Here is a 15,379-nt window from a genome sequence, read left to right on the forward strand (position 1 = left end):
AGGCCGGAGGAGTCGGAGGCCTCTAAGGGGTAGCAAAACATGCTAAATTCCTTTGGGGCCAGTATCAAAAAGACATTATTATTCATTCAAAATATTTCGCCGTTTCCCGATAATATTTGATCCCCCAGCTGAAAGGCCACTTGCGCGATGAAGTCTTTTTACTACTGAGACCAGAATCCTTTTTATTTTTTTCTATCTTTTCTTTTTCTTTCTGAGGTTTAGCTAACAAAATCTTTAATTTGCAAAAGAAAACAAAATCAGGGAGTAATTTTGGGAATTGAAACGAAAAATACGTTCATACACTCCCGTAGTTCCTTCGAAAACGAGACTACCAGATTCCGGACCAAAATGGCCAAAGTCTATAACCAATTTCAGACCGAATCGGCGCAAAAGCCATACCCTTTTGGGCTTCACACCCTTTATGACTTACATTTACTTGGCGACTTGGCTATTGACTCAGAGGCCATGAGGGCGAGAGGAATAACTGTCAAGTAAAATACAACTAGTTGGTCAAAAGTATCGAGACAAAACAGCTTTAGCTAGCAAAACGCGATTCAGCCACCATTATTTTGGTTTTCAAAGCCGGCGCTTTTCGCAATTGAGCTATGGAGACCCATATATTGGGAGCAGGCTTATTCTTAACCCAACTTAACTTATCTTAACGTGGGTTCGAATCCTGTTGAAGTCCCGAAATTTCAGTTTCACGTTAATTTTCAATTGCTTGAATTGCAACGACCACTGCGACGATCATATCTTAATTTAAACTTTGAATTTCCGCAGTTCACATCATCTTTATTCTAAATGAAGAGTCGTTTTAAAGGAGCTTTCTTTTCAGGATGTTGCTGTTATAAATAACTGAGTGCACGCAACTGTAAATTTGGAGAACGTTTTCTACGATGGGTATGATAACTTATTGCATGTAATCAGTAACAATAACTAAAGAACTTAGTATACAATTCTGTTGAAGGGAATAATGCCGACAGTTACGTGTTTTCCTCTCAGTATTGCAGTTAGCTGTAAAACTCACACCTTTGGATAACGGGCTTTGTTTTTAAATTAAAATATCACCAGGTTATTGAAAATCAGTTCCGCAAAGTTGGGGCGGTGATCATCTGGAGAAAAATGGTCGTGTTTTTCACATTAATTTCCCAAGACATTGCGATTTTTGTTAAAAATTAAAAGCGGTCGTCGGAAAATTTTTAGTATAAAGACAATTCTTCCAATCTGAAGAATTTTCTGAGGAAAGTTTACTACTACTTCTTGCCCTCGGGTTTTCGACTGAACCCGTCATGTTGAGTAATAGTAATAGTTTCGGATGAGACGAAAAAGGCACCTAAAATTTTCGAGAGGAGCAAGTTCCGTTAAGGCTGCAGGCATCCGAACAGAGGGCTACTCCAAATTAAGCAATGAAAAAGGCTTAATATAAAGCACAGGGAAAACTATTGGAGACAATTCTGGCAATACTGACATTGGGTCGGCTTTTAGTGCCTCTGTAATTTTGTCCACCAGTTCCTACCATTATTCCTAACCAGCTTCTCATGATCCCCTTTCCTTTTATATTTACTCTCTTTATAAATTCTTTTAGTTTCCTCTTTGCTTTATCATCCGAGAATAAAACAAAGTGAGGTCAAATTCTTCACAATAGTTTGAAAAATTCAGTGACGTGTCGTATTTATTTATTTCTATTTTAAGGACAAAATGGAGAAGTGATATCCTCCCTTGATTTTGCAATCAGAGACGCAGTAGTTTTTTGGAATCCTTTAAGGTGACTCGACCCAGTTTTTTTGGGGGGGTACCATCCTACTTTGAAGCTCTCTGGTATCCCCACCTTTACTTTTATCGTAAGTCTAACACATAGAATGGATAACATATAGATCAATCTACAATATAACATAAAATGTTTGGCGATCGGAGTAAATGTCACGTGGTTATAATGCCACGCCCCTTTGAGGTCTGAGTCGAAAATCTGCTGTTGCCGGCATTTTTTCGTGAAAATCTCTCGGCTACACATAGTGCGCATTAGTGCCTTGCGCTGAACAGAGTTTCACCAAAATCAGCAAAAAGCGCGGTCTTTGCACGCGTGCTGAACAAGAATGCTGTATAATGACAGACTAGAAACAATAGACAACTCCCAAAGCACAAACTCAGCCAAAACGCTAAAAATCTTCAATGTTTACTCAAGTTTGGGCTTATAGAAGATAATGTCACTGTTTTTCAATGACCATGAAATTCAGAGTCCGGGTAGTTAGTTAATCAATTGTGGCCCTGAAAAAATTTGAAGGAAAAAAAACTACGAATTTTTAAGAAAATGCTTTTTTCGTGAGAAGGACTCTTAAACGCTGACAAAAGTCAACAAATAGCGAAAACTATAATTTCTATATGTTTGCTTTGCTTGAAATCGCGCGCATTTACAAGGCCCTAAAGCGTTTTGCTGACTTGCAAGGACCCATCTGTTATAACGATGCCCAAAATAAAGAGATGAATCTCATAGTTTATTAGATATAATCCGTGTAAAGTTTGCTTATCATTTTCGCATAAATTATGACCTAAATTTGGAAACCGCTGAATTTCTCGAATTGGGTCTTTGCGATTTTGGTGAAACTCTGTTCAGCGCAAGGCACTAATGCGCACTATGTGTAGCCGAGAGATTTTCACGAAAAAATGCCGGCAACAGCAGATTTTCGACTCAGACCTCAAAGGGGCGTGGCATTATAACCACGTGACATTTACTCCGATCGCCAAACATTTTATGTTATATTGTAGATTGATCTATATGTTATCCATTCTATGTGTTAGACTTACGATAAAAGTAAAGGTGGGGATACCAGAGAGCTTCAAAGTAGGGTGGTACCCCCCCAAAAAAACTGGGTCGAGTCACCTTAAGCACCAACATACAAATTCTCCAGGATGGCGTTCATAGGTTTCTTGAAAACATGGTTGAGAGAATTTGTTAAAAGATCAAAGCATATTTTCTTCAGTGATTATAACATTTATTCTTAAAACCTTTCCACCTAACTATTTACTGAAATTTTTAGGAGAGAATTGATGTTGGTCACTCTTCGGAAGGGTTAAAACTATTTTACAATCATACATTTTATAGATCTAATTTACATCACTATATTTATAATCTTAAGCATTTTATTTCCGCGTTTGTTTTTGTTCTGTTCCCAATTAGCTTGTAAGCTAAATATCCTGACACGTAAATTACATAAAGTTTATTATTGTTATTAACCACATAAGCTGGTTTAGCGATGAAGCAAGAATAAACCACCAATCATGAAACGGAGAAACAACTATGTACGAAATATGTGAATTCAAGGAAAACTGGTTTTTCCAGCTGAACTTGTCTACCGAGTTGAGACGCTGCTGAAATATTCCTAATCCCCCAATTCTAGTCCAGTTTATGAACGTCTCTACTCAGTAAGGAATTTGACCTAATATTATGTTTTCCTCCCTTGCGTTATGCTTTATCTTATCTACTTCACAAAATGTCGAGTGCTTAACTTAAGTGTTTTTTTTTTTTCTGTAGCTCGATCGATCGTGATAAAGTGGTTTCAACGCGCACATAGGTAAGTACTCACCATTTACACGTCAGGACATTTCAAGATACCTCGTACACCCATTAAATCTCAGTCGGTTCGCTTCCTTTTAATGTTAAATACTTGGTAGCCACAAAATAATTGACTTCAGTCATCCACTGCTGAACATTATTTGTACTGGGATTCTGCTGTTACTGTCAGAAGCAGATTGCGCATAAAAATTGATAAAAAGTAGGCTCCCGAGTGTATGCTGAAGATTCCTTAGAGGATCTCCTTGGCCTCAGCAATCCCGTCACTGCTCACAGCACTGCTCAGAGAGCAAAATGTTGCCATCGTACGTTTTTTTTAAATTTAAGGATTTCCGAGATAAGCACTTAACTTAATAATTTCATTCATGATCCAGTTCCCATTTTTTAAAGATTATTTTTGAATAAAAAAATTGAAAGCTCGACGTGCAATCTTTCACGAAAACATATCGGATTTAAACCGGGAAAAAGGACAATAGATTTGATAAAGGTGGTGTAATTTTAAAAGATTTACGATGAAACAGTAAATGGCAGTTAATGGAGCGTGACGCGCCAGATCTCCCGGGAATGATGACTCGTGCCATGCAACGAGCCATGAATCTACAATAGTTAATATCTTTGTCGCATCTTAGTACAATGGTACGGACAGGTACCAAGGTCAAAATGTTGCAACACTGTCTAGTACGTTTGTAACATTCGTTCTGTATGGCTAGATTCAATAAATACCTCTATTCATGTCTCGTTGTACGCACCGTGTGTTGCTGCAACACTATTGTACGCCATCGTCCATTGGCTTAGCTTTAGACGTATGTCTAGCCCGGGATTTCTAGCTATAAAAAGGTTATTTTAGGCAAAATTCATCATTCGCTTAGCTGCTTTGCTTACTTAACAGTCTACTCCTAAATATTATAATTTTTTGATGGCTCGTCCACGTGTGTCGTCGAAGCCTCGCAAATCTCGTGGTTCGGAGAACCTCACGTCCCTCTCTGAAGAGGTCCTTCGCCTCCGCTTACAGACGCTAAATCTCCCCATTACTGGTAGCAAAACTGTTTTAGTCCGCCGGTTAAAAACCGCGACACATCCTCGAAAAGGTATTACATCTCGGCCATCCAAAACGCAAGCCGTAGCTAGAGCCAACACCAGTGCCCGTTCCACAAGGCCAGCCACATCTGCACACCATGAACAGCCTGAACCTGCGACCGTTCAAGCCCCTGATGCTGTTTTATCGGGTGAGGACTCCGAGGAAGAGCCGGTGGAGACCTACTCCGACCTGAATGATCCTTTGGTGGAGGACTTCGAGGAGACAACGCCTAACACAAGAAATTCCTTTACCCCTGCTCAGCTCGCCACCATTGAGAGCACAGTGCAATACTCTGTGGATCGCGCGCTTCAGAGTTTTTCCATCTCCGCGAATCTCCCTTTCATGGGCGCCACACCTCCTTACAGTGGAACACAGCCTCGACGAGCCGGAACAGCAACTCCTCTGGGCTTGCTCTGTCCGTTAGAAACGAGTTTGGAAGACAAAATCTTACGGGGAGAGTTCATTGATTTCACTTTGTTGCTCCCCGATTCCCTTACTCAACCCCAGGTCCCCGAGTTACAGTTGCGGTTGGACGACTTGTCCCCAGGTTCCCTCCCCTCCTCTCTGTCCATGTGATCGATACTTTTCACAAATGGCTGGACGCCTATACGACCTACATGCTGGTAATTGCTGCCGCGTATCCCAGGCGCTCCATCGAACTGCTGAAATACCAGCAGATAATTAGAAGGGTGGAAACCCAGTTTCAGGGCCTGGCTCGGGTCTCGTACAATGAACAGTTTCGTCGAAGGGCAGCAAACGACCTGTCGTTGAGCTGGGATCAAGTCGACTTAGAACTGTGGACAGTACTATTTTCTGGATTGGCTAAACCTCACTGTCTTACTTGCTGCAGCCCATACCACAAACAGAGTTAGTGTCCGTCAGCCGACCACTCGCGTCGCCAGCCTAAAGGACCCGTGTGCTACAAGTTCAACCGATCAAGTGGCCAACCTGCACGTTCCTGTCCCTTTCCGCACCAGTGCCGCCGTTGCCGTTCCGCCAACCACTCTACCCTCACCTGCCCCGCCAGTATCTCAAAGGACAGCTCAAGGCCTTATCAGAGTTCCAGCTCCCGCGACCGTGCAAACGATAAAGTGCAGCTACTAGCAAGGAACATTTTGCCTTCCGTATCCACCCCTATTAATGTAGCTATTTTAGAAAGGGAACTTTCCCACCATCCTAATCGCGATTTTAGTAATAGTTTAATTAACGCGTTACGCTTTGGCACGCACGTTGGGTACACTGGTCCGGAAAAAAATCGAGTCTCCCGTAACTTAATCTCCGCGGTTCAGCACTCTAAGGTGGTATCCTCTAACCTTACCAAGGAGATCTCGTTGGGCAGGGTCGCCGGGCCTTTCCCTTCCCCTCCATTATCACATATGCAGTGCCATCCGTTGTGCGTGGTCCCCAAAAAACATTCCTCAGATTGGCGCACCATTTACCATCTATCTTATCCGGAGGGGGACGGTATTAATGATTACATACCTAAGGGGCCTTATGCACTTCAATATGTTAGGGTAGATGATGCTATTCGCATCCTTTTGCCCCTGGGTCCAGGTTCCTATGAGGCAAAAACTGACCTGAAGTCCGCCTTCAGCAAATTTCCGAACCGAACTTTAAGTTGGGCTTCCGGCCTCAAAAGAAGCCCTGTTTACGCAAAATAGACCACATTAATGAAGTTGTTAGTGGCTAGTGTAGTTGGTGTTCATTCAATTTTCATTCCGGCACTTTAATGCGCGCTAATGCTAAAATGTGATAAAAGAAAAACCCCTACAGAATAGAGATTTCATACGCATGCTCTTCTGTATACTCTGATCTTGCATTCCATTCAAACAACCTACAAATATACTGGTTATGTTTCATTCTAACAGATTCATCCATGAACGAACGGTAGTTATCAGTCATGTCCATGAAGTTCTCTTTTGCTTGTCTGTTTCTCCTGGTGGCTGCTTGCCAAGGAAAATCGGTAATGTCAACTTCCTCCCCAGGGTCTTCTAATAACCCGTAGGGACGTCGAGTTGGAGAGAGAACTCCAGACACAATAACGCTAACAACGCAGTTAGCTAGTGTTGCAAAGATCGTGATAGATCCACATTCCGAAACTACAGGCCTAATGAATTCCTGCAAGAAATAAGCTATGTTGCCATCCTGGAGGGGAGGGGAGGGGGGACTTAAGGGGCGTTTTGGTAGATGTGTGCCGTGGAGGCCTTTAAACCCTGAACCTGAAAACAATAACCTGTCCAGCGACACATATTAATGTTTAGGCCAAATAAAGGATTACCCCTTTCCCTAACCGTATATTCCACAGTAGATGCATCGCAAAAGAAATATTTTCACTTATGGTATCATCATCATTATCATCATTTTTTTTTTTCAGGTTGGCAATTTAAAAGCTGGTGTTAAACAAAACGTAGGATCAGGCCAGGATTCAGGCACTAAGGTGGGAGCTTATTTTTTGATGGGTAATTGAAAATGAAGGAATAGCTATAATTTGAAACGTGACCACCATGTGAAATAGAAAAGCGCAACAGAAGGACTAAAGGATATTAGGAGTTGAAGACAAACAGACTCCTCGAAGCCAAAAGATTTTTTTGGGAATGTATCGTAAGTAGTTCGATAAAACATTAAGAAGACAGCTCCTCTGAGCTCATGAGAAAATAGAGCATCTCAACTTGCTACAATGATACTGGAAACAGCAAGACAACGAAAGTCATCCATTATCAGTTATGTACACTTAAAACTCTTTTATGTGTTTATCGAACTATACAAAGCTTCTGTGTTGATCCGGGGCGTCCTACATACAGCCGCACATAACATTCGCGCACATAACTTTCGTCGCCCCATGCATTACGCGCTGGTTCGATCTACAGGCCTTAAGTTAGTTTTTCAATTTACAGCAAAAACGGTGTCAAGAAAATGCCAACAAATTGAAACCGAGATCTTGCGTAGACCACCTAAAGAATGGAGCAGACAATTGCGGCTACTACAAGATTTACGATGCTGCAGGGAATGGATTCACTGTGTACTGCGACATGGAAACAGAACCTGGGGCGGCCTGGACACTTATCATGTCTTGGAGTCTGAAAAACAAGCTCTTCTCAAACTTTAGGTACTGTTTTGAATGGATTAACCCTTTGTCGTCCTCCAGTTTTTAGGGAAAAACCTCTTTTTGGACTAAATCCTCCTTATTGGATCGTTTTTGGCCAGTTAGCACAAGAATGGCTCTAATGAAGCAGCTTTTTTGTTTTTGTTTTTTTTCTCATGCGCATAAACCAAGTTTGGACTTCTTATCTATTTCAATTAAACCCTGCGAGCACAGGTTTCTTTCTGATCTTGTCTGTTGCTTCGTTACGAACAACGCGAAAGTTAAGCCACGCGAATGACTTCGTAAAAGCTAAAAGCCATGCAAGCGAGAAAACTCTGCTCGCAAGGTAATTTCGATTGTTTTCTCGCTTTCTTCTTTTTCCTTTTTCGTTTCTTTTTACAGCCAGTTATGTCGCCCACCTTAAAATTTTGGCTGGCTTTCTTTCCAACAAAAGGATATATATATGCCAATAGCCATGATGGCTCTTGATATGCAAATTGAACTGTAAAGAGTAGACTGTCGGTAAATAGTAAATAATATAATAATAATAATTATATTAATTAAAAACTTATATTGCGCCGTTCCATAACGAGATGATTAACTGCGCAATACAACAATACATAGAATAAAAATAACCAAATGATAAATAAGAATTACATCATGTATTGAGTATAATATTAAACCCAACTAAAAATAGAAAGTCTTACTAAAAGGTACGTCTTGAAAAGTTTTGCTAAAAAATAAATAAAAATTGCATGGGGATTAGGGTTGGATTTTTGCCAAAATGTTGGTTTTCTTTTTGGTCTGTAAACACTGTCAGAATTGGTCAAAATTTGCTAATCAGTCGAGGTATCAGCGGTAACATCTATCCTCGCTGATTTTGCATATTACCTTAATCTCTTAAATAGAAACCTTAATGGATTCAGGAAGAATAATATGCATAGGTCCATATGAACCAAAAACGACCAAAGTGGACTTCAAAGGCTTAAAGTCAATAAGTTTATCTTAAAGACTACTAATTCCCTGAATACATTTTTCATTCTCTTGTTACTAACTAGCAAATCGTGCTGAGTACCTTGTAGCGCACCTTTAAATCTGCAGTCTTTTTAACTCCTTGTTCAGATCCATTAATACGCAGGTTTTTGCCTTTTGCCTTTAGTTACTTAGTTTAATTTTTTTTTCGCCCTAATAATGTTTGCCTTATGAAAGGGAATCCAGATTTCAGAATCCGGGAAAATTTTACCCGCTGCATCCGGAATTCTGGGCTTTGGAATCCAGAATACAGCGCAGGGAATCTGGAAATCCACTAACGATAAATATCCAGAATCCAACTTCCACTGACGAAGACTAGAATCCAGTACCTGGAATCCGGAATCCACTGGATGGAATTTAGAATCCAAGACTGTTGAAGGCACTGAAATCGTTGAGCGGGACAAGTAAACCTCGAGTTCGTATCAATGAAATCGTTACAGAAAATGATGTTGTTGGCCATGAAGCCTCCATTGCAAATGAACTTAATAAGTACTTCGTTAACATCTTAGAACAAATTTGCAAGGACAACAAAGCTGATGTAGAGTTTGGCAACTCCAAGCTGAGAAAATTTATCTGCTCAAGATTAAACTCAGACACGTTTTCTCCTTTGGTAACGCCTAAACAAACTATTGGCATTATAGAAAAAATCTCCAGCAACAAGGTATCTCGGTACCATGGCATAACTGTGAGAGTTCTTAAGAAAATTGCACCGGTATTGCAAATCTATTATGCAAATTACTTAACCTTTCAATATCGACCAACAGTTTTCCTAACAATTGCAAGGTTGCAAAGGTCACGCCATTACATAATGGAGGAGCACGCAATCATATAAACAATTACCGCCAGATATCTGTTTTACCTGTCTTCTCGAAGATTCTCGAAAAGCACGTAGCCAGCTCCCTTTTTAAATTTGTGCAAGATAACAACTTGTTATATGAGCTCCAATCAACCACTCATGATGTATGCAAGATCAGTATGGACATCGTGCAATAAAATGTTACTTGAGAGAGTTCTGCGAATGCAAAAACGGGCGGCATGCTTTATTCTGAGTGCCCCTTGCACTAGTCGAACAGTTATAAAAACTGCTATCAAAATAGGTCCTGTATAAAAATAAATAAATAAATAAATAAATAGATAAAAACTTAATTATATACGAAACTGGGATACATTACATAATTATGATCAATAAAAAAAGGTAGCCTCCTTATGAAGCCTCTTAGTAGTAGTAGGTAGCCTCTTAGTCAACTCGAGATTGACTTTATCAATAGATAACCTATCCTTAGACCTAGTGTCATATTCATGAATATCTCTAAGTTCGCCATCGAAAATTTTCTGAGAAATAACTTGGAGCTTGTCCATCAAGACAATTCTTGACACGTTTGACGATATGTTTCACTCTTCTTGTCTTAAGAGGGACCCAACCAATACTGGAAGCCATATCTTGAGTGGAGAAATGCACCGTCCGTTAACACTATCCTAGCAGCACGTCTCTGCAGGGGTTCCAGTTCTTCTTCATTTCCTTTACCACAGCCATGAAAAACAGCACAACAGTATTCCAAATTTGGTAGTATTATCGATTTATACAATCGGTTCGATGCTTCAGTTGTTAATGATGATCTAATTCTTGAGAACTTCCCCAGTGTTTTAGAAACTTTTTCTTCACATAGTCAATATGCAATAAAGGAAAGACTGTTGTCCAAAACTACGCCTAGGTACCTAAGGCATCACAGTGTTTCACAGATTCTCCTCCCAACGTTATATGAGCCCCATCGATGTCTTGGCGACATAGTCTCTGGTGGGTGCCAAAAATAGTAACCTATCGCTAGTTTTTATTTCATTTCATCGTATTTTTAATTTATTTTAGAGGGCTACAAGTTTATCAGTAATTTTAATTACTGTCACGTGTAACCCTCGTTAAATAAAGTCGCTTATCTTATCTTATCTTATCTTATTCCGACAGACAAACACCCATGTCAATCAACGACCCAGTGAACGAAAACTCGCCTAACTGGTTCCTCTACCGGCTAACAATGGACAGAATGAAGTCACTAAGGGACGTGTCCACCCACTGGCGAGCCACCTGCAGTTATGACAAGTACGGCATCAACAACTACAAAGACTACGTCCGTGGAAAGTTTGCAGACGCCGACATCTTTGCCTTCCTTGGTCACGGTGTTTGTCTTAAGACCGAGCTTGTCAACATCCGTGGTCACACTGGAATACACAAGACTGCCGGGTTCTGGCAGGTAGCTGGTTCGTACTTGGGCCACATGAGCACCGAACACAAATGCCAGTTCGATTACTCCGTCGGCCAAGTGAGCAGTGAGGACAACTTTGGCTTCTATAGCTCTACAAACCCCAAGTTTACTTGTACAATGAATGGCGACTCTACCACCCAGTGGTGGTTCGGTAGCTATCAGTAAGACGTAGATCATTCAGCATAAAAACTCTACATCGTCCATTTTTGTCAGTGTATCATCTCTGAGTAGATAGGATGGCGTATAATGCGGAAATTATTACACCAGTTTTGACGTTGTTTAAGATATGTTTACAGCCAGTGTGTTACTAGAGTATTAAAAGTATTGAAATATTAGAAAGGTACGATTATTATAGAAGAAAATAAAAACTTTACCTAAGGATTCAAGAGGCTGGATTTAATAATGCAGTTTTACCAATAATGGCTAAAAAGGGATTTGAACTTTAGTTTTCAGTCGTAAATCAGTTATGCAGGGAAGCTAAATAGAAATTAAGGCGGTCTCGTTATAATACAGGCACAATGACAAACTTTCCGTTTTTAACGCGATGGTTTGGACACATGGCAAAGAACAACAGACATCTTTTGGCAATAATGTGAGATACTCCGATTTTATTGTTATTCCGAAGAAAGAAGGAGAGTTGCTCAGCATTTGTCTTTGTCTCGGGGTCTAAATTCGTTGTGTTTCTTGCTGAAGGGGGATAAACCATTCGCCCTTGGAAATTTTTGCAAGTGAAGCCGATTTATGTAAACTATGATCGGCCGAAACGAACCGAAACTAATCAAGCCGTTGTTTGCAAGTTGAACCAGCTTCGCCGCCTATTTTTTGCAAACATAAATAACTAGAGCTTTGGAATTTCAAGACTGTGCATAGGACAAAAATTTCACGATACTTTACGAAAAAAAAAATGTTCACTGCCTCCTAGACTTATTCAGTCCTTTAGCTTTCCCTTCTATCTATTTTCGCCTTTAATAAGTTATCTCCCTTTTTTGCTTTTGATGGACATTTACTAAGCTGTATAGCTCTCAGTTCGGTAGGGAAGACTTTCGAGAACACTCCATTTAAGGTGGGCAGCGGAACAAGATTTTCACTGGAATTTTCTGGACAGCCTTGCATGGAGCCTGGCTTGAGATCTCATTATCCGCCATAATGTAGGTGCCAACGTGGTCTGCAGTCCGGGATTAGCACCAACTTTTAATCACTGAACCAAGTTTAAAGAAAATAAAAATCATTTGAATGAGTAAATTTGCACCGTGTTTAACAAACCTGTTCAAGCTTTTCTGTGAATGACGTCACATGACCGTAGTAAGCAAGTACTGTTAGAAGTGTGCAAGAAAAGAAAAATAATTTTAATACTGTCTCTAGGAAGCTCTGAGCTTTCGAATTGCATATGTTCTTTCTCCTTTTTCAACAGTGACTTTTTCTGATTAATAACACAACTAAATCCACGTAAAACTGCTGGTGGAAAGGTCAAGCAAAACGTATTTGCCACGAACAGCTCGTTCCCGTTTTTCATCAATAATCACCGCGTCTTGGCATATATCCAGTTGTTAACAAATCCTCAGAACTTCATCCAGCGAGTGTGAGTTCATCTTCTGGCCCCCATAAAAAGGTAATCCATGACAGTCTTGGATTCTAGCCTCCCACGCAGACGTTCTTAGGGGTTCTTCGCGCAGGAACGCGTGACGAACCCCTAAGAAAGTCTGCGTGATTCCACCAACAAAAAATTCCCAGATTCTGGAATCCGGATTTTACCTTAACTGAGGTGAATCTTCCCAGTTGAATCTGTCATTTAAAATTTCGTTTAAATTTTATTAAGTTTTACACGGAGGTGAAGACCAACCTTACATATTGAAGAAGGCAATCATAAGAAGTGGCAGGAAAAGCTCATGGTAAGGTAATCTTTACAGTTTGCCGTGAACGTAGCGCTTAACCTCTCCTGTTATAATAAAATACGCTAACACTGTTTTTGGCGAAGCTTGTCTGACGCCCAGTTCAGACGTCGAACTTTTTAAGTACCGAACTTAACAGCTACTTGGATCGACCCAAATGATGTAAGTTCGACGGTCGATTTAGACGTTGAATTAAATTCGTCGAACTCAATTCATTCTTACGCTGTAAAAAAATGGTCTACAATGTTTAGCAGTGAAAAGAAATTATCGTCATTTATGCATTAGGTTCGGCACTTGAAAAGTTCGACGTTTGACACAAAGTCGCTCCACGGTCGAAATTCCCATGTGGGCCACTCGAAATTAATTCATTGCTCGACTCAAATTAGATATGTCGGACTTTTATATTAGGTTTAGTACATGAGAAGTTGGACGTTTGAACTGGGCCTGAGTTCACTGGCACTATAAGAAATGTTTTTGACCAATCGGAACGCACGTAAATACTTCATTTTTATACACATACCTCCGTTATTAAACAACAACAAAAATATATCGCGTTCTAAAGGCGAGTTTAAAAATAATAGTTTGTGAACGACATGAAGAAAATTTAATAAGAAATCCAAAATAACGTTGTGAAGTTATCTTATTATACTTTCGGTATGGTAGAATTCGTAATGGCGGGAATCCAAACGAGGCTTTGTGCAAAACCTGCCCTTCTTCTTGCGAAGAGTCGTTATCAGCTATACGATCCTCAACCGGGAGCAAAACATTATCAGAATGATTAATATCGGTAGTTTCACTACTTTCAAGTGAACTATCAGCTAACGGATTGTTCACGATGTTTATCAGTCGCTTCTTCGCCTGTGCTCAGGCCTCCTTCGGGAACACTTGCTGCGGGACGGCTGACATCGGAAGCGCCGTCTGTTCCATTAGCAGCGATGTTTCTTTCGTTAGTGTCTACAGACTGGCTGTTAGCGTTCGATGCGATTTGATTTCCCCCTTCTTGTCTATTCTCTACAACACATTCAAAAGATGGCGGTGAGTTTTGTACTTCGCTCATGGCTTCGTCGTAGGACGGCAGAATGAAGTGCACGTCCCAGGTGTAAGCAGCAATTATCGCAATTCGGTCGTCGTCGCTATAACGTCGGCTTCTAAACGCCGAGTGCTTAGTTTTGTTTGTTTGTTTTTTTTTGTAAGTTTGTATGATTGTTTAATTTTTATTTGCCCTGTAAAATTGATAGCTTCATTAAGTTCCTTTGTTTTGTGATTTATTGATACTTCCTTTTTCCCCTATATATTTATACAACTCTTCCACAGCTTTCCTGTTAATTAAAGTTGGAACTAAACACAAACAATCATTCAAAACTTATATTTACCTTTGGGCCTATCGACAGAAAAGGCCATTGTCAATCAACTACCCCGTAAACGAAAATTCGCCTAACTGGTTCCTCTACCGGCTAACAAAGGACAGAATGAGATCGCTAAGTGACGTATCCACCCACTGGCGAGGCACTTGCAGTTATGACAAGTACGGCATCAATAACTACGAAGATTACATCCGTGGAAAAACTGCAGATCTTAACATCTTTGCCCACCTTAATGGTAAATGCATTCAGACCGAGCTTGTCAACGTCCGTGGTCACACCGGGATACCGTGACCAGACTGCGTGGTATTATCACTCAAGTAGTTACCTTCCTCACTTCGAAAGTACTACAGGTGGATGCCAGTTTTCTGTTTCAGGTTTGACCAGTGAAGACAACTTTGGCTATTACGGCACTAAAAACCCTATGTTTACCTGCTCGAGGAATGCCGCATCTACCACGCAGTGGTGGTTTGTTGGCTACCAGTAGCTAGTACACTGATCCTTTATCGCCAAAACTCTACAAAACGAGGGTATTAAAATAGTTTGCAGAGCAAATGAAAAATTTTACAAAGCAACCCACCTATTTCCACACATTACCTGCGAGAAATGCTTAGATTAATCCTCAAAGAAAATTCTTTCCAGTTCAATGGAAAGGTCTTCGTACAAACTCACGGTACCGCGCACGATGGGCACAAACTAGGACAGCAACAGTTTCCCTTGCCGACTGGCATGTATTAAATAAGCAAAATCGTACTTCAAGCCAACTGTTTGGAAACGTTACATGGATAAAATTTTTTCGTTGTGGGACATAAGTAAACCAGGGTAAGTAAATTTTAATTGCACTACTATTAAATTCACCACCGAAATTCACTGAGACAATAGGGCCATTTATACGAGGAAAAATAAGACGCGTCTTACATAAGGCGCGAACTGTACCATTTATACGAGCATGTCTTATCTACGTCGAGAACAGCTCGTATAAATGGTTCGCGTCTTATTTCTGTTCTTGACTCGTTTTCATGTGAATGTAGCCCGTAGCAACGGCAATCCAAGGTAGCGCGCCAAAAATTAACGCATGCGTACTATGCGTTCGCGTCTTATCTAAGACGCG

General features: G+C 40.5%; 1 protein-coding gene across 1 annotated transcript; it reads left to right on the plus strand.

Annotated features, from left to right (window-relative positions):
- Window positions 1-6,514: 6,514 nt before the first annotated feature.
- On the plus strand, window positions 6,515-11,366 carry LOC140943029 (uncharacterized). The gene is made up of 4 exons (XM_073392063.1): window positions 6,515-6,609; window positions 7,021-7,083; window positions 7,541-7,752; window positions 10,721-11,366. Exons 1-4 carry the CDS (start codon window positions 6,547-6,549, stop codon window positions 11,181-11,183), a joined length of 801 nt encoding a protein of 266 aa, XP_073248164.1. The 5' UTR covers window positions 6,515-6,546; the 3' UTR covers window positions 11,184-11,366.
- Window positions 11,367-15,379: the final 4,013 nt, after the last annotated feature.

The sequence above is a fragment of the Porites lutea genome, chromosome 7, assembly GCF_958299795.1.
Source record: "Porites lutea chromosome 7, jaPorLute2.1, whole genome shotgun sequence".
Taxonomy (NCBI): Eukaryota; Metazoa; Cnidaria; class Anthozoa; order Scleractinia; family Poritidae; genus Porites; species Porites lutea.